Below are 26850 nucleotides of genomic sequence, written 5' to 3' on the forward strand. Positions count from 1 at the left end.
TTTTTCTAACATGTGTTACTCTTTTACCTATGTCTTTAAAAGGAAAAAAAAAAAGTCCTAATTCTAATTCTGTTTTACCAAAACAAAGCAGAAACCTTGCTTTTCATATGTGCCTCTGTTACCCAAACTGGTTTGAAATATTTTTTTCAAAGCAGTCGAAGCTGCTGAAATGAAAATGGTGTGGATTCAAGTCAAAAAAATGACTGCTTGCCTTGGGCTGAGCTGAAGAGTTTCCATGCTGTCTACTGCAGAAACTGCTAGAATGCCAGGTTACAAGTCAGAGAACGAGGGCCTCTGAGTCACCATTGCGTCTTGTCTGCAAATGTGTGACAAGGGCAAGTTCTCCCAGCCCCACTGGTCTGCTGCCTTTTGTGTTGGGACCTGGGGTCCACCATTTCACTCATGAGGCTGAAAGTTTGTGAACCTTAGGAATTCGAATGTTGCGTATTTTAGAATACCCAAATAATATATAATCTGCTGCCTCTGACTCTTTCAGTAAAGTATAATATGCACTGGTATTAAATCTATTTAGTCAGATTATAACTTGACACATAGATTGATTTCATTATTGTTCTTTCAGTAAATCATAGCCCTTTTGATTGGAGAAATGTAGGCAGTAGGCAGATAACAATTTTGATGCTCTGTCCTTCTCTTGATGTTAATAAGATGGGCATGAAATGTAAAACAAAACAAAACAACTTTCAAAACTCAATGTGACATTTAAATACCCTATATAAAAAGCACTGCTTCAGGGATTACTTTAGATGGTGTTTTTCTGAAAAGTAATACTTCTCCATATTTTACCTTTGGTTTTACTTACTGCTGATTAAAAGCTTAAAAGCTATGTAATGGTGTTCTTACTGTTTTGCAATGGTTACTCTCTTTCTTTCTCTTTCTTGCCCTTTTAAATACTATTGCTGTGGGTTTCCTTTCCTTGTAGGAACTGTTAGCTTGTCAAGAGAGCTGTAAGAAAGCCATGGTGCAAATTGAGAAAGGCAGCCATGGTGTTCAAAAGTCTGTGACCTTGAGCAACGTGTTAAAGCACTTCGATCAGACAAAGCTACAGAGACAGGTTGCAGATGTGCATGTTGCTTTTCAGGTAAGTTCTCTGCCAACTTCAGAGATGTGAACGAGGGAAAATTCCAAGAAGGGGGACGCGTAACCCCCACAATTCACGCCTTCACTCTTGCTAAATGCCTCATCTCCTGGTTTCTGAAAATCAATCATTTTGCTGCTTCTTTCTCTCTAATATTAATATTAAAGGGTTTGATTATTTTCATCATAATAAAATGCATTCCTTCGAAGTATTTTTTTAAAAAGAAACAGTACACTTGAATGAAATGATATTTTCAATAACGAGAGAGCAGCATCCCATTATGATTATTTTCTACATCAAGAATATGGTAAAGAAAACGGGAGACTGGAAGAAACACGTGGAAACCAACAGCCGCTTGATGAAGAAATTTGAGGAGTCTCGAGCAGAGTTGGAGAAGGTGCTGAGGATCGCTCAGGAGGGCCTGGAGGAAAAGGGGGATCCGGAAGACCTCCTGAGGAGACACACAGTGAGTGCCTCCCGTGTCCGCACTTGACCTGGGGACCTGGATGGCCCACCTTGGATGGGAAAATAAAAAAGAGCCTTCAGACCTAATATAGAGAAGGGGAGGAAGAGGGAGGGAAAAAGAGAAACAGAGAGGGGGAGGGAGAAAGAGAAAAAAGGAGGAGGAAGAGAGAAGTGAGTTAAGAAGGCAGAAACTTTAGATACAAGATACAAAGAAATGGCGGCAAAAAGAACCTCAAGAGAAATTGATGAGTTAGTTGCCTTATGATTGGCTATTCTTAAGCCCCTGGAGTGGTAGAGAATCATAGGCTAGATAAACCAACCTCTCCAAATTACTAATTCACTGTTTAGCTGGAAAACTCTTTCATAATGATCATCTTCTTTTTAAAAAAGACTTTAGGTGGATGGCTAAGTCTTTGTGCTCATTTCATAAGGCTTTCACCTGATGGTATAGATGCTATGTCACTTGAAGTTTGGTAGCTGATCTACAACTTGTCCCAGTATTTTGAAGCCATCTGCCTGTTAATCATACTCATTTAGATCATATCAGTACTGGGAATATTAGTAATCTATTAAATGGTACGTGGAATGATGGGCCCTCTGAGAACATATATTTTGAGTTATTTTTCCTGGAATTTCAGTGGATATTTGTATAAACCACATTCTCAAATGATGAATGCAGTGTATTTGTGATGCAATTGACTGGATTTAGGGCTAATGTCTGTGAACATCCATCTCGTTCAAGTTTATACACCTCTGTCGTGTGGCACTTTCTTTTGAATCACTGTTTCAAAATACCTCTGCACACATAGTTCTGATAGTCCCGAGAGTGTGTGAGTCTTAGTCATGTGTGCACGTGCACGTGTTGTATTCTCTGCTCAGGCAGCCTTTGAAAAATATACAGGCTGGATGACTTAAACAACAGGGCTTTATTTTCTCACAGTCCTGGAAACCAGAAGTCCAAGGTTAGGGTGTTATCCTGGCTGGGTTCTGGTGCGGACTCTTCCTGGCAGATGGCCACCTTCTCACTGGGTCCTCCCACAGAAGAGACACATGGGGAGTAAAAGCTTTAATGTCTCTCCTTATAAGGGCACTAATTCCTTCATGAGGGACCCACTCTCATGACCTCATCTAAATCCAAGCACCTCCCAAATGCCCCACCTCCAAATATCACATTGCAGGTTAGGGCTTCAACCTTTGAATTTGGTGGAGCAGATGGCAGGTCAGGTGGGAGTGGGACAATTCAGTCCATAGCCTGTGTGCTCGTGTGTGGGCTTGGTGTGAATGCAGAAATGGCTCATAATAAACCAGCAAGACCTGGAACACATTGCAATTAGGGAATGAGAAATTGTGAGGCTGAGTCCTGGCTCCTCCTCAGCTCTTCTGACTTTTACCAAAGAGGAACTAAAACTCTATCACTGTGGGATCAAGGTTTTAGGATCTCCCACTGGCTTTCTAGAATATTCTACCAGATTTGAAAATTGCAACAATCTTTTTCTAAAAATAAAAAAGTTGTAGTTGAATTTCAAGTATGGTGGCTTCTGAATCATAACCATGAATAATTGCAGTTCATTCCCCAAAAAAGAAAACGTTAGTTGCCCTAAAAGTTTGAAGAGGGCAGCAGCTGGCTGAGAGGCTTTTTAGAAGCATGACCCCTTTGCTGTCCAATGCCTGATGCTGCCTTTCATTCTGCCCAACACTTTAAAAAAAAAAAAAAAAAAAATTTATTTTTTCCATTATAGCTGACTTACAGTGTTCTGTCAATTTTCTACTGTACAGCAAAGTGGCCCAGTCACACATACATATATATTCTTTTTTTCACATTATCCTCCATCATGCTCCATCATAAGTGACTAGATATAGTTCCCAGTGCTATACAGCAGGATCTTATTGCTTATCCACTCCAAAGGCAAACGTTTGCATCTATTAACCCCGGATGCCCAGTCCATCCCACTCCCTCCCCGGCCCCTTGGCAACCATAACGCTGTTCTCCAAGCCCAAGAGTTTCTTTTCTGTGGAAAGGTTCATTTGTGCCGTATATTAGATTCCAGAGATAAGCGATATCACATGCTATTTGTCTGCCTCTTTCTGACTTACTCCACTCAGTTCGAGAGTCTCTAGATCCATCCAAGTTGCTGCCAATGGCATTAGTTTGTTCTTTTCTATCATTCTGCCCAACATTCTTAACCACGTCCCCACCCCCGTCCTTGCCAGGAGTTTTTCAGTCAGCTGGATCAGAGGGTGCTCAATGCTTTCCTGAAAGCTTGTGATGAACTCACCGACATTCTCCCTGAGCAGGAACAGCAGGGCCTGCAGGAAGCCGTCAGAAAGCTCCATAAACAGTGGAAGGTGAGTCAGGACCTCATGGGAACGGCAGTGTGTTGTAGATGATGAGAGAGCGCATGAGGGTGGGAAGGTGCGGTCGCAGGAGAAATTTAAAAAGCACCATGAAAGAGTCACCACGGTTTCTTTTCCCATGGGAGAAAAAAAAAAAAAAAAAAAAAAAAACCGAACTTGAATAAAACAGGATAAAATATGATATGATTTTGTTTTTCCTACTTTTTAAAGAGCATCAATTGTATCATATTACTTAAGAGTACTCTTTTTCTAATTATTTTTGGGGGCAGGAATATCAAGGTGTTTAACTTATTTAGCAACACTTTTTAAACTCTTCTCAGTTTTGTTAGGTATGCTACTGAAATAAATATTTCTCATAATTTCAGTTGATTACTTAATAAACATATTATATATGTATTTAAATATATGTAATTATGTATTATGTATACATATATACTTGCTGTTTTCAAGAATTTTACCATCTGGTTTAAATTGTTATGATCTAAAAAGTATAAATAAAAATATTTTTTGGAGTTCCTGTTCTGGCTCAGCGGTTAACGAATCTGACTAGCATCCATGAGGATGCGGGTTTGATCCCTGGCCTTGCTCAGTGGGTTTAAGGATCTGGTGTTGCTCTGAGTTGTGGTGTAGGTCGCAGACACGGCTTGGATCTGGCGTTGCTGTGGATGTGGCACAGGCTTCAGCTCCAATTAGACCCCTAGCCTGGGAACTTCCATATGCCTCAGGTGTGGCCCTAAATATATATATATATATATATATATATATATTTTGGTTAAGGATCCAGTGATGAACAAAACATAATCCTTTTCCCCCAAAGAGCTTAGAGTCCAGTAAGGCAGATAATTAGTTGCAAAATAATAAAAATGTAATATATAATAAGTCCAAAAAATATTATTTCATAAATAATACATTTATGAAAGCTTTGATAGAGAGAAGTGGGCCCACTTGGAGAGGGGGACAGAGTGAAGCAGGGCATTAATTTTGAGCTAGGACCTTAAAGAAGCAGCAGAGACCTGCAGACCTGGGAAGGAGGGGGAGAGAAAGCCGAGGGGGTGTGTCCACCAGAACGCAGGTGACCGGAGAGTCCTGCAGGGACTTCAGAATCTGCACGTCAAGGGGACTGGCTGCAGGATAACAGGCCCTTTGAAGGCGACATCTTCCAGGGCAGCTGGGGGAAGCCACTCTAGCAGCAGGTTCACAGGTGCTGCTGTGAGGGAATGTGGAGTGGTCAACTGCCTGTCTAGTCCATGAAGGAGTCTCAGGGCCCAGAAGATAAACAGCGAAAACACTCTGCATCAGGTTGTTGTTACTTTCTGGATTTTTTTTTTTTTTCCTTTTTGTGGCAACACCCACAGCACATGGTAGTTCCCAGGCTAGGGGTCCAATCGGAGCTTCGGCTGCCAGCTTACACCACAGCCACAGCAACACGGGTTCCAAGCTGCATCTGCAACCTCCATTACAGCTCACAGCAATGCCAGATCCCTGAGCCACTGCTCAAGGCCAAGGGTCTAACCCACACCCTAGTTGGATTCATTGCTGCTGCACCGTAATGGGAACTCCTGGATTTTGTTCTTTAATGTCAGTAACATAAGCTAAAAAATCAGCCCTTTGCAAAGGAAAACCACAGTCAAAGAAATACCTTTTTCATTGGCTAAATTTGAAAAATTTTTAAAAAGGTTCTTAAATAAATCCAAGCTTTATGGAAATCCTGTGAAATCAGATTGTTATGATCATTATACAACTACAGATGTGATAAATTTGAGTAATCAAAAAATAGAAATCCAAGCCTTTTAAGACATCGTTCATACATGTACTGTGGAATAGAGACTAAAATCAAAGACTGTATTTCATTTTACACACGCGCACACGTACACATGAAGCTCCCTGGGATATAATCTTACCTTATTCTTTCCAAAGCCCTAGCTCACTTCCCTCATCAGTTATCTTCGTGTTTTATTTTAAAGGTAATATTTTAAGTGCCATAGGGGACAAGTTGGTGAAAATTAATCACTTGTAGGACTAAAGGTAATGATAAAGCTCAGGCTTGTATCAAAATCGAAGGTAAAAAATTTCACGTCTTCTGCAAGCTGGTTTGCTTGTTTTCTCAGTGTAACCTCTGAGGAAAACAGGGTGTGGCAGGAGCACTGGGCGGCTTAATCCTGGCTTTTTCACGAGTAAGATTTCCTTGAGTTCTCCCCTTGTGCTGTGACTATATTTGTCCTTCCTAATTCTGTTGACAGCATTAAAAGGGCCACATGCTAGGGAGGGGGACGATATGTAGGATTGGTATGTGATTTAAATTTAGACTCAAATCCAGCTTTTCTACTTAATCCTGAACCTCAGTGGTCTAATCTTTAAAATAAGAACATTAACGCTGTGTGGGACTGTTGTAAAAATTAAATAGAACAATCACTGTGGAGACACCCAACTCTCAGCAAGCTGAGAGGATCTGCTGTTGTCCCAGGACTTGGGAAAATACAAAGCATAGCAACCAGGTGCAGACAATAAGGATTAAAAGTTACCATGGCCCTAAAGGGACTATATTATGGTCTTTGCCACTTCATTTGGAAATGTACAAACTCGGGAATGGTATCCTGTGTTTCTGAATCTTCCTATGGCGTGTAGGATCTTCAAGGAGAAGCACCGTATCATTTGCTTCATCTGAAGATCGAGGTGGAGAAGAAGAGGTTCTTAGCGTCTGTAGAAGAGTGCAGAGCTGAGCTGGGGCGAGAGACCAAGCTGGTGGCCCAGGAAGGGAGCGAAAAGATCATCAAAGAGCACAGGGTATGTCCACACACCCTGCGTGCCGTCCCCAGAAGTCACCCTGTTCCTTCCAGGATATAACTTGATACTTTTGTTTGGGTCTGAAAACACTCGATAGCTTAATGGCTTTGTACTTCTAGACTTGGTGGGAATCTGCTATGAAAACATGAGTCTGGCATGGATTCTCACGGGGTTTATATAAACATTTCTTGCCCGTTAGATCTTTTTCAGTGACAAGGGTCCTCATCATCTCTGTGAGAAAAGGTTACAGCTCATTGAAGAGCTGTGTCTAAAACTCCCGGTCCGGGATCCAGTCCGGAACACACCTGAGACCTGTCACGTGACTCTCAAGGAGCTCCGGGCTGCCATTGACAGCACCTATGCGAAGCTGATGGAAGACCCGGACAAGTGGAAGGACTACACTAGCAGGTGGTCTTGGGGTTGTCCCCAGAGAAGGATGGAGTCCGTCCTAATTCTATCTATTCAGACATCACGGCAAAACAAGCAACGATGCATGTTTCATCTTACGCAATAAAGACAATCAGATTGTGTGATCTTGTCCATGCCCTAGTGCGAAAAATGCTTCATTTAATGGAAAGAATGAGTTTCAGTCAGAAACAGGGTGAAGCACTTGACTTCCAAGTGCCCTAGACGTTGCCTCTTTGAGGCAGAAGTAGGCAGCCCCTTTCTCCCTGATGTCCTCATCTCCCCTCAAAGGGACTTATGCCTCTCTGTGTTTCTGTCTCCATCTGATGGAGGAGACACGTGAGGCCTTCCCCACTCCTAGGCACTGGGACGCGTCTTCTGCAGCTGAGCTCCATTTGCTCTGCTTGCTTTTCCCTCAAGTGACTGAACACAGGGGCAGCCACCCCAGCTCCGAGTTTCACATGAAAGGAACCACTGCCAGGAAATTAGTTGATCAATTTGGCTAATCAGTTGCATGAAACTTATTAACCATTTATCTAATCAGGTGATTGTTAAACTTCCACGAATGGATTCAAAATAGAACATGTATTCTAACCACCGGGATATTTGCTTCCTTTAATAAGAAAATACCTGTGTTGTTGCAGAATTTCTGAGTTCTCCGCTTGGATATCTGCAAAGGAGACCCAACTGAAGGGGATTAAGAACGAGGTCATTGATACTGCCAACCACGGAGAGGTGAAACGTGCGGTAGAGGTACGTTCCAGGCCTTTGTTTTGGTTACTGGAAAATACCCATTAATAAAAAAAATAGTGGTCACAGTCTAACCGATGTCTTGTTTTCTTTCTGTAACAAAATGAACTTCTGAAAATCGTCTTAAAATAAGTCTCCTCTTGTTACTGTGAAGAACGGCAGGGGTTTTTTCCATTGAATCATTGTTAGCTTTGAGATTTAGTCACGCTCAGTGGTGCCTCTAATGCATCTTTGGCTAATGGGGAATCCTGAGAGGAAAATGGCATGCCTGGGCATACCGCACAGTGCAGATTGAAGAATTGTCATAGAAAGCAAGAACACTGTAGGTTTTTTTACATTTTCAGCCACTCAAAAGCCGGATTACAGAAAATGAGAGAATTGGGCCGTCTCTAAGCATTATTTCTATGTCACTTTCAGCCTGGATTGGATCAGCCTCTTTAAGCGTGGGTATAGCCGGATAAACCCAGCCAGGATGATGACAGAACCTCGGGCCTGGACCCAGTTTTCATTCTGTAAATGGCACACAGCAACCCTCCCCCTTTGGCTTGGCTCTTGTTTTTGTAGACACACTCTTAGGAATATTCTTTATCTTTCAATGTTTTGAATGCTTTCAACATTTTGCATGCTTGCACGTCGCAGAGTTGCTGGTTCCTTTCTATCCCGATTCTCTGATTTCCACTTTTTCCTATTAAATTTATGATCCCCTTAAATGTTAAAGGTACCTGACAATACATGCTACACCAGTAGAAGGACATTTGTATATTCCATGGTTGCTGGTATAGTACAAAAAAATTCACGTCTTAGAGTGAAGAAATCGCTTGCTTCTAAAACCATTTCCCTCTAGATGCATTTGCCTTTTAAGACCCTCGTGTAGCAACACAAGTGGTTGGAGACCACAGCCCTCAGCTCCCCAAGCAGGAGTAGGAAGGAGAAGCTGCCCCAGTCACCATGCCCCTGGTCCCCAGCCCTCCAAAGACTGAGGCTTGGTGTCTTTCTGGCATTTTTCTGGGCCAGTCAGCCCTCGCTTCCTGGATTAGAGCTCACCTCCTGTTTGTGCACCTTACTGTCTGGGGTATCGACTTCTAAAAACTAAGCATAATGAGGTATAAAATTGAGTCAGTTAATTTAAAATAAACCTTTAAGGCATTCAGAATGATATTCAACAAGTGAATTCTTCAATGAAAGAAACCCGCTAACTAAAAAAAAGAACTCTCATTCTTTTTTCAAAAAAGATCGTGTTCCAGACTTCCTGCTGTGGCCCAGTGGGTTAAGGATCTGGCATTGTCGCAGCTCTGGCATAGGTTGCAGCTACGGCTCGGATTCGATCCCTGCCCTAAGAACTTCCATATACAAGTGCAGCAATAATAATAATAATAATAAAATAATAATAATAATAATAATAATAATAATAATAACCACATTCCTTCCAGCTCACAGAAAATAAACAAATATATGTTACAATTCCTAATTTTAATGTCCCACATGTATTCTTCTGTTATACTTTTAGAAGCATCTCTGCTGTGCTCAAGAAAATAACTGAAAATATCTAGTCATCTAATTATGAAAGTCATTTTTTTTTTTTTTTTTTTTTTTTTTTTTAGAGAGAGTACTGATTTCACAGTCAGCTTTGGCACTGGGGAAATATTTCTTTCTAGCACATGCAGCCTTTTGTTAAAAACGTGAACAAAAAGTGAAACAAGCAGGCACTCTTGGTGAATGAATGTCTGGTTCTCCTAGCTCCACCTTACAAATCTTAAGTCGAGTCTTTTCTTGTATTTTGGTCATCAAAGGTGTTCTTTCATTCCAGGAGATCAGAAACGGTGTTACCAAAAAAGGCGAGACTCTCAGCTGGCTGAAATCCAGGCTTAAAATTTTGACTGAAGTTTCTTCTGAGAATGAAGCCCAAAAGCAAGGAGATGAGCTGGCAAAATTATCCAGTTCCTTCAAGGCTCTCGGGACTTTGTTGTCAGAGGTAAACCATTTACCCACATTCTAAATGGACAGTTCTGGGTGAGGAATCTGGAAGGTTCCTTTTCTTTGGGTTGTCGTTTAACAAGTAATTTTATAAAGAGGGTGTGGTTGAAACAGAATAGATCAGACACTTATGGATATGAAGGCTGGTGGGGAAGATGACCAGAACGTTGTCTTTATGGTCTGTGCCATTATTGGGTATGTTGGTTCAGGGTAGTGATCTCTGTTTAAACCTTATAGAGCCATACTTTGTACTCTTACTAAAAGTATCATATCATGGTCAGTTTAGAGTAAATCATGGAGGTTAAGGACACAGGCTTGAGAGGCAAACCAGCCCAACGTGAGAGTTTAAGCATCGTATCTCCTTTCCTCCATAATCATGAACTTGTCATTTAACATCCCTGGGCCTTGATTTCTATACCTGTCAAACGGGGCTACAAATACTTAACCCAAAGGTGGCATCAAAGATTGAGTGCCATAATGCATGCAAAGCATGTAGCACATTGCCTGGAACTAAGTAAATGCTCAATAACTGATAGCTAGTGATAAAACACAATGAAATAAAATTCATGTTGAGTCCAACAGGCCAGTAGAATCTCTTTTAGGCAAGATCTACTCATTTTAAATTTCTTGATCTGCATTTCAATGGTTATAGTCCTTTATAGATTGTGCTAGTGAAACCCTTCTCATAGGGTCACTTCCACCCTTACCAAGAGTATTTTTACTCACCAGGTTGTGCTACAAATCTGATGAGTTGGTACGAGGGAAGAAATAATGTAAGCATGTAAAGTACAGTAGGTAGTCACCAGGATTTCTTGAAACTGTTGATAAACCTACATGGAAAAATGGTTACTTGGATGACGTTAAAGTCCCCTGATTCTGAAGAGCTGACATTCTTCACAGATGTCCCTGTCATCTAACAGTTGGATTGATTGATTTTTCTTGAAAATCTAGGTTGAAAAGATGTTAAGCACCTTTGGAGACTGCGTCCAGTACAAAGAAATAGTCAAAAGTTCCCTTGAGGAGTTAATCACTGGCTCTAAGGAAGTTCAGGAACAAGCTGAGAAGATCCTGGACACTGAAAATCTGTTTGAAGCACAGCAGTTACTTCTTCATCACCAGGTAGAATGCCTCTTTACTCCAGTGCCTTTGGTCAAAGTTGCTGAGTTAACTCACAGACGCAGAGAGGGGAGCAGTAAGTATATCCACTGAATAGAGGAGGAAGACAGGGAGCTTGGGAGGGAACCCAGGTGAATAATTCAAAGAACTTGGCACTTCTGTTCTCCCTATTAAATATTAAATATTTCAGAATATCCTGAAAGATAAATTTTCAGCCAGAGTGATTTGATGATGCCAAAAAGTCCAAGGAATACTGTAGAAGGAAAGTTGATTTAGCTATGAAAACCTTCATAAAACCTGCTAACTTGTCCTTTTCGTAAGAGAGAAGGAAAGCCTAACAAGTTGCTACATGTTTGAGGTAACTCTTCTGCTACTATGTTACAATCTTTGCTTTTCAGTGTATAACTCTGAATTCCCAAACTTTGGTTTTCAGAAATTATAATTTACATGAAGTACCAGACCTTTCTGAAGAGTATATTCCTACAAAGGATTAGAATTAGAACTAAAGAAGTTCTGGTACATGTATTGATAATGAACAATTTTAATCAATTTTAGCTGTCAAACTCAATATAAGTGGAAGTATGATTCAAATTAAATGTTCTAATGACAAAATTTTAGCTGACTTAATGTTTAGAAAAGTGTTAGCTAATTTTATATGTAATAATACATAAAAATGGAAGTTGTATTCAAAGCTTATGTTAAAAAAAAAAAAAGGAGTTCCTGTAGTGGCGCAGTGGAAATGAATCCGACTGGGAACCATGAGGTTGTAGGTTCGATCCCTGGTCTCCCTCAGTGGGTTAAGGGTCCAGTGTTGCCGTGAGCTGTGGTGTAGGTCACAGACACAGCTCAGATCCGGCGTTGCTGTGGCTGTGGCATAGCTGGCGGCAATAGTTCCAATTCAACCCCTAGCCTGGGAACCTCCATTTGCCCTGGGTGCAGCCCTCAAAAAGACAAAAATAAAATAAAACAAAAAAAAATTAAAAAACAGCCTTTAGGCTTTTACTTAATAATTGTAAAAAGGCTGTGAGTACAAAAAATAATGCTTAGTGTTATATTGTTCTCAATCATTATAAAAGTATTGTTTGGCTTTCAATTTACTTTGAGTCAAAGAAATATAACATTAAAGATATTTACACTAATATTTTAACTCTTCACATGTCTTGGACCAGATGCTTGGTTATAATGGATGTGTTTAATTTGCAAAACTTTATAAACTATATTTTGAGATCTGTGTAGCATTCTATTCATACATTATACTTCAATAAAAAGGTTATTTAAAACACAACTTTCCCCAATATTTCAGTATATTAATCATTCTGAGTATATTCTGGAATTAAATCTCTTGATATTAGCATTTTTACTGCATGAATGATTTAAAAAATTGAAGTTGGGACTTTGTGTTTTTAGGCAGAATATAGTTCTTTAAGGAGAATTATGTCAAATGAATAGTTTTGCCAGATTCCATCTGGAGTATTGCACAAAGTATTAAATGTTCTCTAAATTTGCAGACAATTAAAACACTCAGGCCAAAATAATTATGTTGTTTCCCATTTAAAACAAAATATTTATAAATAATGCCCATCTTGGATTACTACAGAGCCTTCATTACCATCTTAACTATTCATCTTCAGGTTAAATGCAGGGCGGGTCCCGCTGCGGGAGACTGTACCTTTCCGTACCTCTGTTAAGTGTGGGTGTTTATGTCCCTGCTTGGCTGCTCAGAGAGTTAACATTTCTCTCCATCTGTTGAACAAACGCTTCCAGCAAAAGACAAAGAGGATCTCTGCAAAGAAGAAGGATGTTCAGCAGCAGATTGCGCAGGCTAGGGAGGGAGAAGGTGGGCTGCCCGGCCGAGTCCAAGAGGAGCTGCGGAAGCTGGAGAGCACCCTGGACAGCGTGGAGCACAGCCGGGAGAAGCAGGAGCGCCGCATCCAGGTAGGAGACCGGAAGTCGCTGCAAGGGCCGTGTTAACTTCCGGGTCACAGGTTACCTCCCCCAGGAGCCGGAGCCAAGTTCCTTCTTCCCGCCTCTGAGGTGCCTGCCTTCTGTTCGATGCTTATATGACTTCTCTCTAATCACGGCATCAGCCTTCAGAGGCGGGTACTATAACGAGAACATTTTCCACGTGTGGATGATAAGAAACAAAGAGTTTGAGGATTTTCCCTGAAATCACAGGGTTGTGATCAATAATAAAGCCAGGATTTTAACCCATACTTGTCTGAATCCAGAAATTTACACTGGATAATTTCACTTTTCTGAACAGTCTGGCAGTCACACCTTTATGATTTATTGTGCCGCTGACACATTAACTTTTAAAAGTTCTTGGATTTTTTTTCCAACTGCTCACTGCTGGCCGCCCCCACTTCCTTCTCCCTCCCATCTCTCCTTCTCATCTTTCTTTTTTTTTTTTTTTTTTTTGAGAGACATTGGGAAGGTTTCTTTCCTTTACCCCTTATCTAGTTAAATCACATCCTTAGATTCATATGACTTTATGGCAGATAAAAAACTGAGTCTTAAGGCACACATTTTTTTTTTTCCTTTCTTTTTAGGGCCACACGTGTGGCACATGGAAGTTCCCAGGCTAGGGGTTGAGTTGGAGATGCAGCTGACAGCCTAGGCTATAACTACAGCAATGCCAGATCTGAGCCACATCTGAGACTTCAGAGCAATGCCTGATCCTGGGCCAGGGATTGAATCTGCATCCTTTTGGGTTCTAGCTGGGTTTGTTTCCACTGAGCCACAGTAGGAACTCCCAGGCACTTTTTTGTAGATGAATTGAGGCTCCAAAGGGGAATTTTTATAGAAGACATTAGGCTCATTCAGTGTAATTGTTTGATGTTTGAAATGAGAGTTAATTGTGAGTTGATAGCCTCACAGATGAAGGGAAATGTGACAATATTTTGTGATACATTCTGATAATTTGTAACGTGATATATTGTTTATCTTTTCAAATTTAGGTCACATTAAGAAAATGGGAGAGATTTGAAACAAACAAAGAGACAGTGGTCAGATACCTTTTTCAAACAGGTTCCAGCCACGAGCGCTTCTTGAGTTTTAGCAGTTTGGAAAGCTTATCTTCAGAATTGGAACAGACAAAGGTATATTTGCAAGACCACAGTTCCTTATTCCGAAGAAAAATTGTTTCTACTCTGTTATTACATTAATTATTATAATTATTCATTTAATCAATTTTTATTGTTTATTTATGACTCACTCTTCAACTCACTGGTCAAATTGCTCTGGGGAATAAAAACGTAAATAAGATTTAAACATCAAGACCTAAGAAAAAGTTTTCATTTAAAATGGGAGATGGTTGGTTTCCTAACAGATGGATAAATTTCTAAAACCTCTTCCTGAAGACAATGATATTTATAATTGAAACCCGAAGGACAGATAAAACATAGAAAAGCAGAGTTTGAGGCAGAAAACCAGAATTCCTGTAATGAGAAGTGGCACAAAGTATAAAAGTGTGAGAAATGGGGATTCTGTCTTGTAAAATAAAAAGAGGGAAGTAAAGTTCTAGAGGAAAGTTGAGCCACATCACAAAGCTCTTGAAGGCCTAAAGCTGCTCTCAAGGCAACATGAAACCCTTAAAGGTTTTTAAGAAAGAGAGTCACATGATCAGAGCTGTATCTTAGGATGAGTTTTTAAGCAGGTGTAGAGCACTGAAAGGGTAAAAGTCTAGAGTCTTGGGTTCTAATTTGAAAGTTATTGGGTAATAACTTTCAATAGGGTAACGGGGATGGCGATGGCTGTATGGGGATAGAGGTGAAAGAGACAGGGCAAAGGAAAAGAAGATGCTACCCAGTGCTCTGAGCCCAACAGAGACAGTGGGAGGGAGACAGAGGAAGATCACCAACTCAGTTTTGAACATATTGAGCTGAGGCTCCCGTGGACATCCAAGAGGTAATAGCTAGTAGGTGTGTTTGGTGAGCTCAACGCTGTAAGCTCCAACACTGTGGATACCCAGAGCAGACTAATAAATTTGTGCAAAGCATTTAGAGGAGTTGGACAGCCCTCTTTGGTTCCTACTGCATGTGTTTTGGGTTAATAGAAAGACTGAATTAGCGTAGAAATGTGTTGGTCTTTGTGTAAGAAAGAACAGGCTTATAGCCATCCTTTCGTAACCTTTAACAAGTAAACCCCTATGCTTTTGTTTTCTCACAAGTAAAAGGTTTCTGCTGCCTTTCTGTCATTATTGTGCTGCCAATTAGTCATTATTTTTCCTATTATTATTGAGCAATGTGAAGTTTTGTAAGGTCACAGATTCTTTCAGTTCTGAGTTTCATCAGCCAGTGAAATAGAAAATTATTCTTAATTTTCCTTATTTTACATATTAAAAATATATCAGGTATCTTTACTAAACACAAACACTTTTTTTTGGTGAATTATCACATGGGTGTCTCATCTGGGTTCCATCCAGGGTTTCTGACACCCTATGGTGTCACAGGCATCTGTCACCTAGAACAGTTTTTTCTCTCCTCCTTTGCTTATTTGCCATTGTTTGACGTGGTGAATGTAACCTTCATGCCTTTTGAGATAAACCCTCGAGTGGTTGTGCTGAGGACCTTGAGCATTTCTGCCCTGGCAGGCTGTTCATAGCAGTAGCATCTTTAATTTCCACAACAAGGCTTTACTGATGAGGAAATGGAAGCTCACAGAGTTATGCAGCTCAAGGCCACACAGCTAGTGAAGGACAGAGCCTGATTTCAATTCCAGACCTAACCGATGCCAGAGTCCATTCTTTCCTGCTGCATCCTGCTGCCGCTCCTATGTCTTCTTCTTAGAGATAAAGACTTACATGATTCTGTTTTTGTTTAATTTAGTTTTCATCAACATCATCCTCTTCTTTGGAGTCCTCTGCATTGTGCTTCCCCATAGCGTAGCCCCCACAAAACGCTCTTAGGTTGAATGTACATAAGCATTTTCAAACATAACCCTACGTTCACCGTGTTTTTTCCCTGGGTTCTGGCAAACACTACGGGGGGAAAATACCACTATTTTATCCTTCTGATTTTATTCGCGGGGTTCTGAGAGATTCTGCTGTGATTCACAGTCTTCACAATTGAATCTGCAATGACTGGAAGTTCACATACAATGAGAGTTGATGCTTTATAAGCCTGACTTTTAAAAATTATTTGCATTACTCGTTTAGGAGAAAGGAGTTTATCATCAACTTTTAAACCTCCTCCAACATAATCCAGAAGAAGTGGGAGGCTAAGTTACCTTTCATTCCACTCAGGATTGTCTCAGGCTCTACCTTTTCTAATTCAGTATTCAATACATTAGCCTGATAGGGTTGAGAGACCTGACATTTACCAGTGCCTCAAATATGTTAAATTCATTTTCGAATTAGCGTAGTTCACTGTTACTGAGAGTCAGTGTGTGCACTTTAGAAACCATTTGGCCTTCAATTTTATGGAAGGGCCATTAAAATAAATAAATAAATAAATAAAAATAAGCACCTGCCAGAGTGCCAGGAACTTAAAAATGAAATTGCTAATGAAATGCTAATGGTAACCTGATAAGGACATCATTACTATCCGTGTTTTATATGAAAGAACATGAAAAGTAATTTACCAAAGTCAAACAACTAGTAATTAGCAAATCCAAAGTCCTAGTCCAGGTTTGACTGGTTCAAAACTTATCTTCTTTCCCCTCATGTAGTACCCATACAGAGTCAATAAAACTTAATAGCATTAAGATCAGTTTAGAGCTCTTTTCAGAGAACCAGTTGGAAAAATGTTTCTTTAAAAGATCAGTGATGGAGTTCCCATCGTGGCTCAGTGGTTAATGACTCTGACTAGGAACATGAGGTTGCAGGTTCGGTCCCTGGCCCTGCTCAGTGGGCTAAGGATCTGGCGTTGCCATGAGCTGTGGTGTAGGTTGCAGATGCGGCTCGGATCCCGTGTTGCTGTCGCTCTGGCATAGGCTAGTGGCTACAGCTCCAATTCGACCCCTAGTCTGGGAACGAACCTCCATATGCCGCAGGAGCAGCCCTAGAAAAGGCAAAGAGACAAATAAATAAATAAATAAATAAAAATGAAAGATCAGTGGTACTTTGTATTGATTAAGATATCCTTCAATTAAATAAACAAGTATTTATATTCAGTGGTCTAGAAATGTTTCTTTTATGACTGAAAAAAAAAAAGTCACTATTGACTAACTGGCCTGTGATCAACTAAGATATGTGTGGACAAGTTAATTATTATAATGAAGCTCAGAATTCTAAACAGTCAACCTAAACCAGGAGACAATAGAGTAAACATTTTATTTTATTTTATTTTTTGGCCTCACTGCAGCATACAGAAATTCCCCAGGTTAGGGGTTGAATTGGAGCTACAGCTGCAGGCCAACACCACAGCCACAGCAACACCATGTCTGAGCTGCATCTATGACCTACGCACAACTTTCGGAAACACTGGATCCTTAACCCACTGAATGAGGCCAGGGATGGAACCCATGTCCCCACAGAGACAATGTTGGGTCCTTAACTCGCTGAACCACAATAGACACTCCCTGGAGTAAACATTTTTTTGAGAATTGTTGGATAACTGTAAAAGTAGTTCTCCACCTGTGAAGGTCTGGTTGTGGTTTCATTCATATAACATGAAAACAATTTAACAAAATGTCTGTTTTGGCCATAGTGAAAATAAGTCTATTTAACTGCTAAGAATATTGTATGACAACATTCATACATGTTTGAATCGATCTGTACACCTATCTGTCTATTCTGGGGGAGACTGCTGCATATGCCGTTTGTTTGAGGGCAGAGTTTAATAGATGACGCAGTCCTAATAATTATAATATCTTTTTTAGGAGTTTTCTAAGCGAACCAAAGGCATCGCAGTCCAGGCTGAGAATCTTGTGAAGGAAGCTTCAGAGATCCCACTTGGGCCCAAGAATAAGCAGCTGCTTCAGCAGCAGGCCACGTCAATCAAAGAGCAAGTCAAAAAATTAGAAGACACCCTTGAAGAAGAGTACGTGCTTGACAAGTCCTAAACTTTCTTCTCTGAGATAAAGTTTCATACACGCTTTCCTGTACATTGTATTCAAAACATTCTTTCAAACTCTCAACGTGTCTGTGTATGTCAGCATGTTTTGAGGAAGCAACTTACAGTTCAAAAGGAAGTATCACCAATAGAGAATCCTGTATGTATAACGAAGCAGAAAAACATAAGGGATTTTTGGTGTTTGCATTGTAAATGCAGTCTGTTCATGAGAAAGCCATATCTATACAATTCAAGTGGCCTTTGTACATTAGAGAGGGATCTTAAAAAAGAAACCATATATTTTTTTCTTTTTACAGCTACACATATGGCATATGGAAGTTCCCAGGCTAGGGGTTGAATCAGAGCTGCAGCTGAGGCTATGCCATAGCCACAGCAACACTGGATCCGAGCCACATTTGCGACCCATGTCGCAGCTTGCAGCAATGCCAGATTATTAACCCAATGAGCAAGGCAAGGGATTGAACCCACATCCTCACAGAGACTATGTTGGGTTCTTAACCCATTGTGGCCCAATGGGAACTCCAGAACCAATATTTAAAATAAACTTTTTTTTTTTTTTTTTTTTTTTTTTGTCTTTTTAGGGCTGCACCCGCCACATATGGAGGTTCCTGGACTAGGGGTTGAATAGGAGCTACAGCCGCCAGGCTACACCACAGCCACAGCAAGGCAGGATCTGAGCTGCATCTGCGGCCTACACCACAGCTCATGGCAACGCCAGATCCTTAACCCACTGAGCGAGGTCATGGATGGAACTCGCATCCTCATGGATACTAGTCAGGTTCAGGTCCATCTCCCCTAAGCCACGACAGGAACTGCTAAAATAAATTTTTACTGTATTTTTCTGCTGTCACCATTTAAAGGAAAGGGCAAATATGTTGGTTGTATAGATTCTAGGCCTAAGCACATATAGCATAGGCCAAGTGTCTTCAACTTCAAGAAGCTGTTTAGAATTCAAGAGCTTGCTTACAGTGCCTCAGTATTTAAATTGTCACTGATTAGTATAGATTATTTTCAAAAACTTCAACAATCTATTTTCTTTTTAATATTTAGTGTCTGTTTATCTAAATAGAAAGAATAGTTTGGCCTCTGGTATCCTGTTATATACAAAATAGACTCGCACAAAAATTTGGAGGAGAGAAACATATGGCCGAAGTTCTTCAGAATCTTATGGCTGAACATTTTCTATTTTAAAGTTTATTTGGTGGCAAATCACCAACACATTTTGTTCTTTAGATATAGGACCTAATTTCCAAGATGGCTTTTAAAATGCAAAATTTGTTTTTAATACTGTTAACACCTTAAAATTAAGATTGTGTGTTTGTCTAGACTTTAAAATTTGTTAAAAAATTTATTTAAAGCAAATTATGACTTAAAACTTGACATATCATCAGTCAAGGTAGAAATAGTAAAACTTAGCGCATGTGAAAAAAGAAGCTACTTCCAGAGTTCCTTGGTGGCTCAGTAGGTTAAGGATCCAGCATTGTCACTGCTGTGGCTCTAGTTACAGCTGCGGCGCAGGTTGTACCTCTGGCCTGAGCCTTTCTGCATGCTGCAGGTGTGGCCGAAACAAAAAATAAAATAAAAAGAAAGGAAGGGAGGAAGGAAGTTACTTCTATTAGGAATATCCATTTGAATTTTTACTTCATTAAATAACTGCAATATAATGTATCTTGTATTACCTATAATGATGAGAGCATAGGTATATCCAGGGTCTGCATTTGAGACTGCAATATTCTTTAATTTGACAATTAATGATGCCATTGTATTTTCCTTGATGTCTTCAAGTGCCTTTTGGTAAACAGGGTAATTCTTTCTTTCCTTTTTTTTTTTTTTAACCCAAAGACTTAACAGTTCCCTGGTGTACTGTGTGAGTCTCCTAGTCTTTTTCTAAACTGAAAGCCATAATCACCCAGTTATGTATGCATAATTATCACATGGTTATGTATGCATAACTAATACGAAGTGGGAATCTATAGTCGAAATATCATTCACTAGGTTTATTGCAAATAAAGCCCAAGTTGTCTGAAAGCAGTTAGGGTGCTCACGTCCAAAAATGTTTCACGTCTTTTGGAATCAAGAGCAGACACACATCTAAGAATAGCGGAAAGCGTTAGAGATGATGGATTGCAGGCTTTGCACTAATGATAGAAACAGCTCCTGCATGGCAGTGTGGAATTCAGATTACAAGCTCTATCTTGAGTCATCAAGATGTATTTTATAAAGATCTTTGAGTAGAAAGCATCACTACAGTATCTCCTCTTAGAGCAAAAGGACCATGTTAACAGCAACGACAACAAACTGTGTGCCCTGATATCTATGCGGGCAGTTTACTAGAATAACTCCTGGCAACTACTGGTCACATGCAGAGTTTAGCTAGACCTGGATTCAAACCCTTTGGACCCAGCAATATTTCGTTCAAGGCACAGTTCCATCCATAACATAGCTCGCTGCTACCTCGTTAAATGCTCATTCTCAGAGGAGACAGGAGGACCCGAGGGCTGATTAACTCAGATCAAATGTGCATTCCCCCCCCATTCTAATAGTTTCAACCTCAACAGGGTCACAGGTGTCTTCACTATCATTTAAGCTAGTGATGTAAAGGAAAATGTATTATTGCTCTCTTTTAAGACGCACGTTTTATTTACTTAATTTGGTTAATTTTAGTATTAAAACCATGGAAATGGTGAAAAACAAGTGGGATCATTTTGGCAATAACTTTGAGAGCCTGTCCGTCTGGATAACCGAGAAAGAAAAGGAACTCAATGCCTTGGAAACTTCATCGTCTGCCATGGACACACAAAGCAACCAAATTAAGGTGACCTGCTCACAAGTTACATTTATAATCCGTGTCTAGCTTTTAAGAGCACCTTGCTTATGTTTCATCAAATGCCGCTCGGCCCCGGGACAAACTTTTCGTGGCTATAGACTGTATGAAAATTAAATTCACACAAGATGCTGAGCTAAGAGGTCTTGATTGATACTAGGCCACACTTTTATCGATGGAATTGTATATTAATATCATCTGACGTATGCATTCAAAGCCATTACTGTGTGCAATATCATTAAAATGGTTTTATGGTTACATTATTCTTTTCTTGATTTTGAGTTAATCCTCTCAGAGTGCCTTGTTGATTCATTTATATGCCATGAAGTATATTCATCATCTACAATTGTGCTTTATAAGAACTGGCCTAAATATGCAGCTCAAGGGTTGGTGGCATTTACCCCTACCAGCCACAAGGAGGGGTTTGAGAAATGGCTTGCTTTCTTTCAATCAGACCCCATGGCTCTCACGCAGGCATTTATGATGACCTGGGGGGCAAGGACTTCGATGCTTTGATGCGTTATCCCCCAGTTCTAAAATAACCATGCGTGTAAACTATCACCATCCACTTCCTTCAAATAACTGTTAAAAAAATGGGCTGAAAGAAATGAATTCGGCGTGTTCATTTCTCTTTCTTTTATACACACATTTTCAACATGCAGCCACTTCTCTTTCTATCTCAGCTCATTTTTTTGGAATGGGAAAACCCTCTGCCATTTCATTCGATTAAATATAGTAAAATACGAAGGTGAGGGAACATTTCACAGTATGACTCAGAACAAGTCATTACCATGTGCACGGTGGGAGGATGCAATATTGTTTAGCTGCGATCCCATGCTGTGCAGATTGCTTACCACACATCTTCAAGCATACATGGGGTCTGGTATGTGCTGTCTAGCTTATGCCTTATGTGATATATTAGGAAAAACAGATGCCCAGCCTTTAAAGAATGTCCATGGAATGTGTTGAATCTTTAAAAGTGTTTTTAAAAGTTGTCATTTAATCATTTTCACTAAATTCTAAGAAAAATCAATCATTTTCACTAAATTCTAAGAAATCAAAGAATAGCCTATTTAAATAGTTTTGTCTCAAAATTGGTTTCAGAAGTAGTTGACATATACTCTTTAACTTGTTTATCCTTTTTCTAATTCATTTTTCTATTTTTTAAACCTTAATTCTAGAACTTCTGAAATATGCCAATGATCAAATGTCATCAAATTGTTATGCTTGAGGAAAAAAAATCATTATATAATTTGTCTTTAAGTACATAAACATTCATTCATGGATTTCCAGGCCATCAGACTAGAAATATATTTACTATTCCAATATGGAACTTTGAAAACTGTCTAAAAATGATATAAATAGCAGGAAAAATTTATTTGCTAGAAATAAGCAAAAAGAGAGTGGAATACACTGAACTGTGGGATTAGGGCTCGTGGGTCATGTTCTATTTCCAATCAGAAGACTATGTTATAGAAAATATTCAAGATATGTTAGCACATCATAGTATTTTCACTTTAAAACAATTTTAAGCTTAAAAGTAATGAAGCCTTTGTATGTTGTTGAGAAGATATTTCTCAATAAGCACACTTTTGTTCTTCATTACATGCCATTCCAAATTGACTGATTTCTTATTCTTAATTGATAACTCACAAATGATAAGAACATAATGGATTCATCTTTCATTTTCTCTTCTTGGATTAGAGATTTTTTTTGTTTTTGCCACAATCCAATAATATATGATTATAATGTTTGCATCTATGAATGTGTTGATGGCATGTATTATTCTAAGAACTAAACACTTTGACTGTAACTAAGATTGTTTCACTGAGGTGTTGGAAGCACCTAGAGTAACTCCTGGCACATAGAAAACTCAACAGATATTTGCTGAATGTATGAGTAAATATTCCAAAAAAAAATCATCTAAAAAAAAGAGCAAAACAGAAAGATTGTATTAATGCTACAACAACAAATATCTATCAGATATACCACTAGCCATGAATATGAAAAGTAAAAAATAAATGATGTACCTGGCATTAATCTGATGTCAGTTATTTCTGATTGTCTTATCTAGACAGAAGTCACATATTTATTTATTTTTTTCTAGGGTACCAGTATTTTCTATTTAAGTCATTTGAAACAGACTTGTCTGAATTTTTTGCTTTTTTTTTTTTTTTCGACTGAATGATTTGGCTCATTTTCTCAGAGAAATAATTTTTCTTCTCTTATATATATAAATAAACCTCCAGGTTTATAAGAGATCCCTGCCCCCAACACACACACACACACACACACACACACACACACACAAACACTTACTTAGTGGCTTTCAGTATTTTTGTGTGTGGGCTAATAGAAAGAATGTGCTCCTGCCACAAATGGAAACCGGAGTCTGTAGGCTCCTTACCGTGGATCCCACAGCCAGTGCATAAAGTGGTTCCCAGACTGGAGCCCTGGGTCAGCAGCACAAAGTTGTTAGAGCTGCAGAGCTGGCCCCACCTTAGACCCAGTGAGTCTGAGTCCCTGAGAATGGGGCCAAGTGACCTTAATGTATTCCAAACTTGGAAATCGTTGGCATAAAGAATAGGTGATACATTTGAAAAGACTATAGATTTAAGCAGTTAGCAGAAGCAGAAAAAGTTTTGAGTTTGACAAAATGCGAAATAATCAACTGCGTTTGAGGAGAATTAAATGAATGTCAATATTAGCCTTCCTAAGAGTTTGGAAACACACTTCTTTGCAGGCTAGGTGGCCCAAACTCTTGCCTCATAGAGTAAGCGGAGAATTCTCTGCACCTTCAGAGAGCGTTCCAGGGACATGTCTTTGTGTATTGCAAGTGGGGGTGGCTGTTTCTCCTTAGTCTCCATTCAGCAGGCATGACCACTATCAGTTTGTGTTTTTCAGAAATTACACATCTCTCCTCCCTAAACAAGGTCAGGAAACACATGGTGTGTGTTTGTAGCTGCTCTAATGGCTCAAGTACGTCGAAATGTCAGTTAAAGAAAATTCTGCTGATTTTCTCTCTCTGCAGGTGATTATATCTTTTCAGGAAGGCAAACTTGCTCAGCCTACATTGTCATTTTTCTTGTTTTAAATATTAGGTCACAATTCAGGAAATAGAGTGTAAGATCAGCAGCATTACAGGACTAGAAGAAGAAGCTCAGTCTTTTGCTCAGTTTATTACCACTGGAGAATCTGCTCGAATAAAAGCCAAGTTAACACAAATAAGAAGATACTGGGAAGAACTCCGGGAACATGCACAGTGTCTGCAAGGAACAATCCTGGGACATTTATCTCAGCAGCAAAAGTTTGAAGAGAATCTTAAAAAGGTAATAATTGGCCCTTGTATGCTACATTAGTCAAATTCACATTGCGTTCATAGCAACATGAATAAGGAAAAGATACAATTTGCCATTGACCAAGTTGTCAATGATGACTGAGGTTATAATTCTTTCTATGGTACCTTTTTTAAGGAATATAAAAATGTCATACATTGTATTCAGATAGGCATTAAGGCTTAATTGCATTCCTCTTAGTGGGACATAATTGATTTTGGATTTTTTTTTTTAAATATATTTACCATCCTATTGAAAGCTACCCAAAAAAGATAGGCATGCTGTTTCCTCGGTTTTTCTTTTTCTGCCTTGATGTATGTTTTTCTCACCATTTTTAAAAATATTTTACCAATGTTTTAGATCCAGCAGTCTGTGTCTGAATTTGAAGATAAACTTGCCGAGCCAATTAAAATATGTTCTTCAGCTACAGAAACATACAAAGTTCTCCAGGAACATATGGTAAGAGTGTGTTTCAACATTTCTCTTTATTTACCTACTTAGAAATTTAATAATTCTTACTTGAAAAGAAAACAGTAAATCTTTTTTATGAGAGTTAGAATTTTAAACAATTTTGTATTACTTGAGGAGTAATATAGAGCAAGCATATCTGCTTTATATAGCACAAGAAACATTACTGCACAAATAAATTTGTATTAAAAGTCTATATTAAAGGTGCATTCATTTGAAATATATTTCTCAGCGTTCCCACTATGGCTCAGTGCATTAAGAACCCAGCATAGTCTCTATGAGCATGCAGTTTCAATCCCTGGCCTCGATCAGTGGATTAAGGAACTGGTGTTGCCATGGCTGTGATGTTGGCATCAGCTGTAACTCCAATTCAGCCGCTAGCCTAGGAATTTCCATAAGCCACAGGTGCAGTTCTAATATATATATATATATATATTTCCCTCTCTTAATTAGAACATGTAGGGAGTTCTCTTGTGGCTCAGCAGGTTAAGGACCTGCTGTAATGCGGGTTCGATCCCTGGGCTGGGACTTTCTGCATGCCACAAACCTGGCCAAAAAAAAAAAAAAAAAAGAACATACAACTTTTTCCAATTATAGCTTTAATAAACTCTGTTACCTCTTGCCAACATTATAAAAAAACTAAAGGTACCAAAAAAGAAGCGTATGTATTTGCAAAGCAGATTTCAGATTTTAACTTGTTACCCTTGGATGTGCAAAGATGATGTCCTCATTGGTCTTTTTTCCCATGATTAGCTTTTTTGGTCTGGTCCATGAACTGGTCAGCATGTGGAGGTGTTTTGCAAAGCGACAGATGCCTCTGGGAGAATTTAGGGGAAGGAGCCGACCGAGAGAATCATTCACAAAGAAATACTAAAAAGAAGTGTTTACTAAACAAAAAATAATGAATATTGTCCCTCGTCTGTGTGTATCCATGCATATTATATACGTAAATGCCATGAAAAGGGCTGCAGTGACAGCAAACAATTGACAAAAGTATAATGGAAGGGGAAGCCGAATTTATATCATTTGAATATTTATAATAAGAACGCATTTGTATGTGACTTAGGTAATTTTTTATAAATACCCCCCAGATGAGGAAAAGTAGGAAGACTGGATTTGATGGAATTATCTTATTTTATTTTATTTTTATTTATTTATTTTTTGTCTTTTCTAGGGCCACGCCCTCGGCATATGGAGGTTCCCAGGCTGGGGGTCTAATTGGAGCCGCCGGCCTACACCACAACCACAGCAACTCGGGATCCGAGCTGTGTCTGCAATCCACACCACCGTTCGCGGCAACGCCAGATCCTTAACCCACTGAGCGAGGCCAGGTATCGAACTTGCAACCTCATGGTTCCTAGTTGGATTCATCAACCACTGAGCCACGATGGGAACTCCTGAGGAATTTATTTTAATAGACAACTAAGTTAATAATGGAGTACCTAAGAGGATACTTTTTCTAATATGTAGATTTCCTAAAGCATGTTATTTTTCTCCGTCTTGATCGGTAGAATGGGGCCAGTGAAAGAACATATCTTTAGGGTCCTGAGGAAGATTAAATGAGTTAGTATGAGAAATGTACACAGTACAGTGCCCACCACATTCTCAGGTTCCCTCATTGTTGTTGTCATCGTGGATTCCTGACAGCAGCTATGTCAGCCACTACTAGCCCCCCCCCCACCACCTTTTTTAATTGGCTGCATCTGCTGCATATGCAAGTTCCTAGGCTAGGGGTCAGATTGGAACTGTAGCTGTGGCCTATGCCACAACCACACAACATCAGATCTGAGAGGTTTCTGTGACCTATACTGCAGTTTGTAGCAAGGCTAGATCCTTAACCCACTGAGCCAGGCCAGGGATGGAACCCACATCCTCACGGAGACAACACTGAGTCCTTAACCTGCTGAGTCACGATGAGAGCGCTCCTATATATTTTGTAATAAGATTATAGTATGTTGCATGTAGCTCTTGTAAATTAAGAATAGGGTTTTAAAAATACACTTGGTATCGCATGAATAGCAATTTTCACAAATTATACAAATCCTAAAGGGAAAAGTTTTCTTTTTTTTCTTTTTTCTTTTTTTTTACTTTTTAAAAATTTTTTATTACTTTTTAATTTTTTTAATGGAAAGTTTTCAATTAGCAATAATGGTGCCTTGGATGAACCTCACTGGCTATGATCCTAGATACTGCCACTGCACAAAGCTCTAAATTCTTAAGAGAAAGTTGAAATTATTCAGATAAACAGCAACAGATTCTCATTTG

At 39.4% G+C, this 26850-nt stretch overlaps 1 protein-coding gene across 1 annotated transcript in view; it reads left to right on the forward strand.

Moving 5' to 3' along the window:
* The window catches only part of SYNE1 (spectrin repeat containing nuclear envelope protein 1), a 486068-nt gene that overhangs the window by 173379 nt on the left and 285839 nt on the right, over window positions 1-26850 (forward strand). The window contains 14 exon segments of the mRNA XM_021084410.1: window positions 941-1099; window positions 1398-1562; window positions 3773-3907; window positions 6542-6700; window positions 6900-7108; window positions 7750-7858; window positions 9663-9827; window positions 10781-10948; window positions 12710-12880; window positions 13903-14043; window positions 17765-17925; window positions 20623-20773; window positions 23884-24111; window positions 24478-24576. Coding sequence (XP_020940069.1) covers window positions 941-1099; window positions 1398-1562; window positions 3773-3907; window positions 6542-6700; window positions 6900-7108; window positions 7750-7858; window positions 9663-9827; window positions 10781-10948; window positions 12710-12880; window positions 13903-14043; window positions 17765-17925; window positions 20623-20773; window positions 23884-24111; window positions 24478-24576 — 2220 coding nt within the window.

This window comes from Sus scrofa, chromosome 1 (genome assembly GCF_000003025.6).
Source record: "Sus scrofa isolate TJ Tabasco breed Duroc chromosome 1, Sscrofa11.1, whole genome shotgun sequence".
NCBI classification, from domain to species: Eukaryota; Metazoa; Chordata; class Mammalia; order Artiodactyla; family Suidae; genus Sus; species Sus scrofa.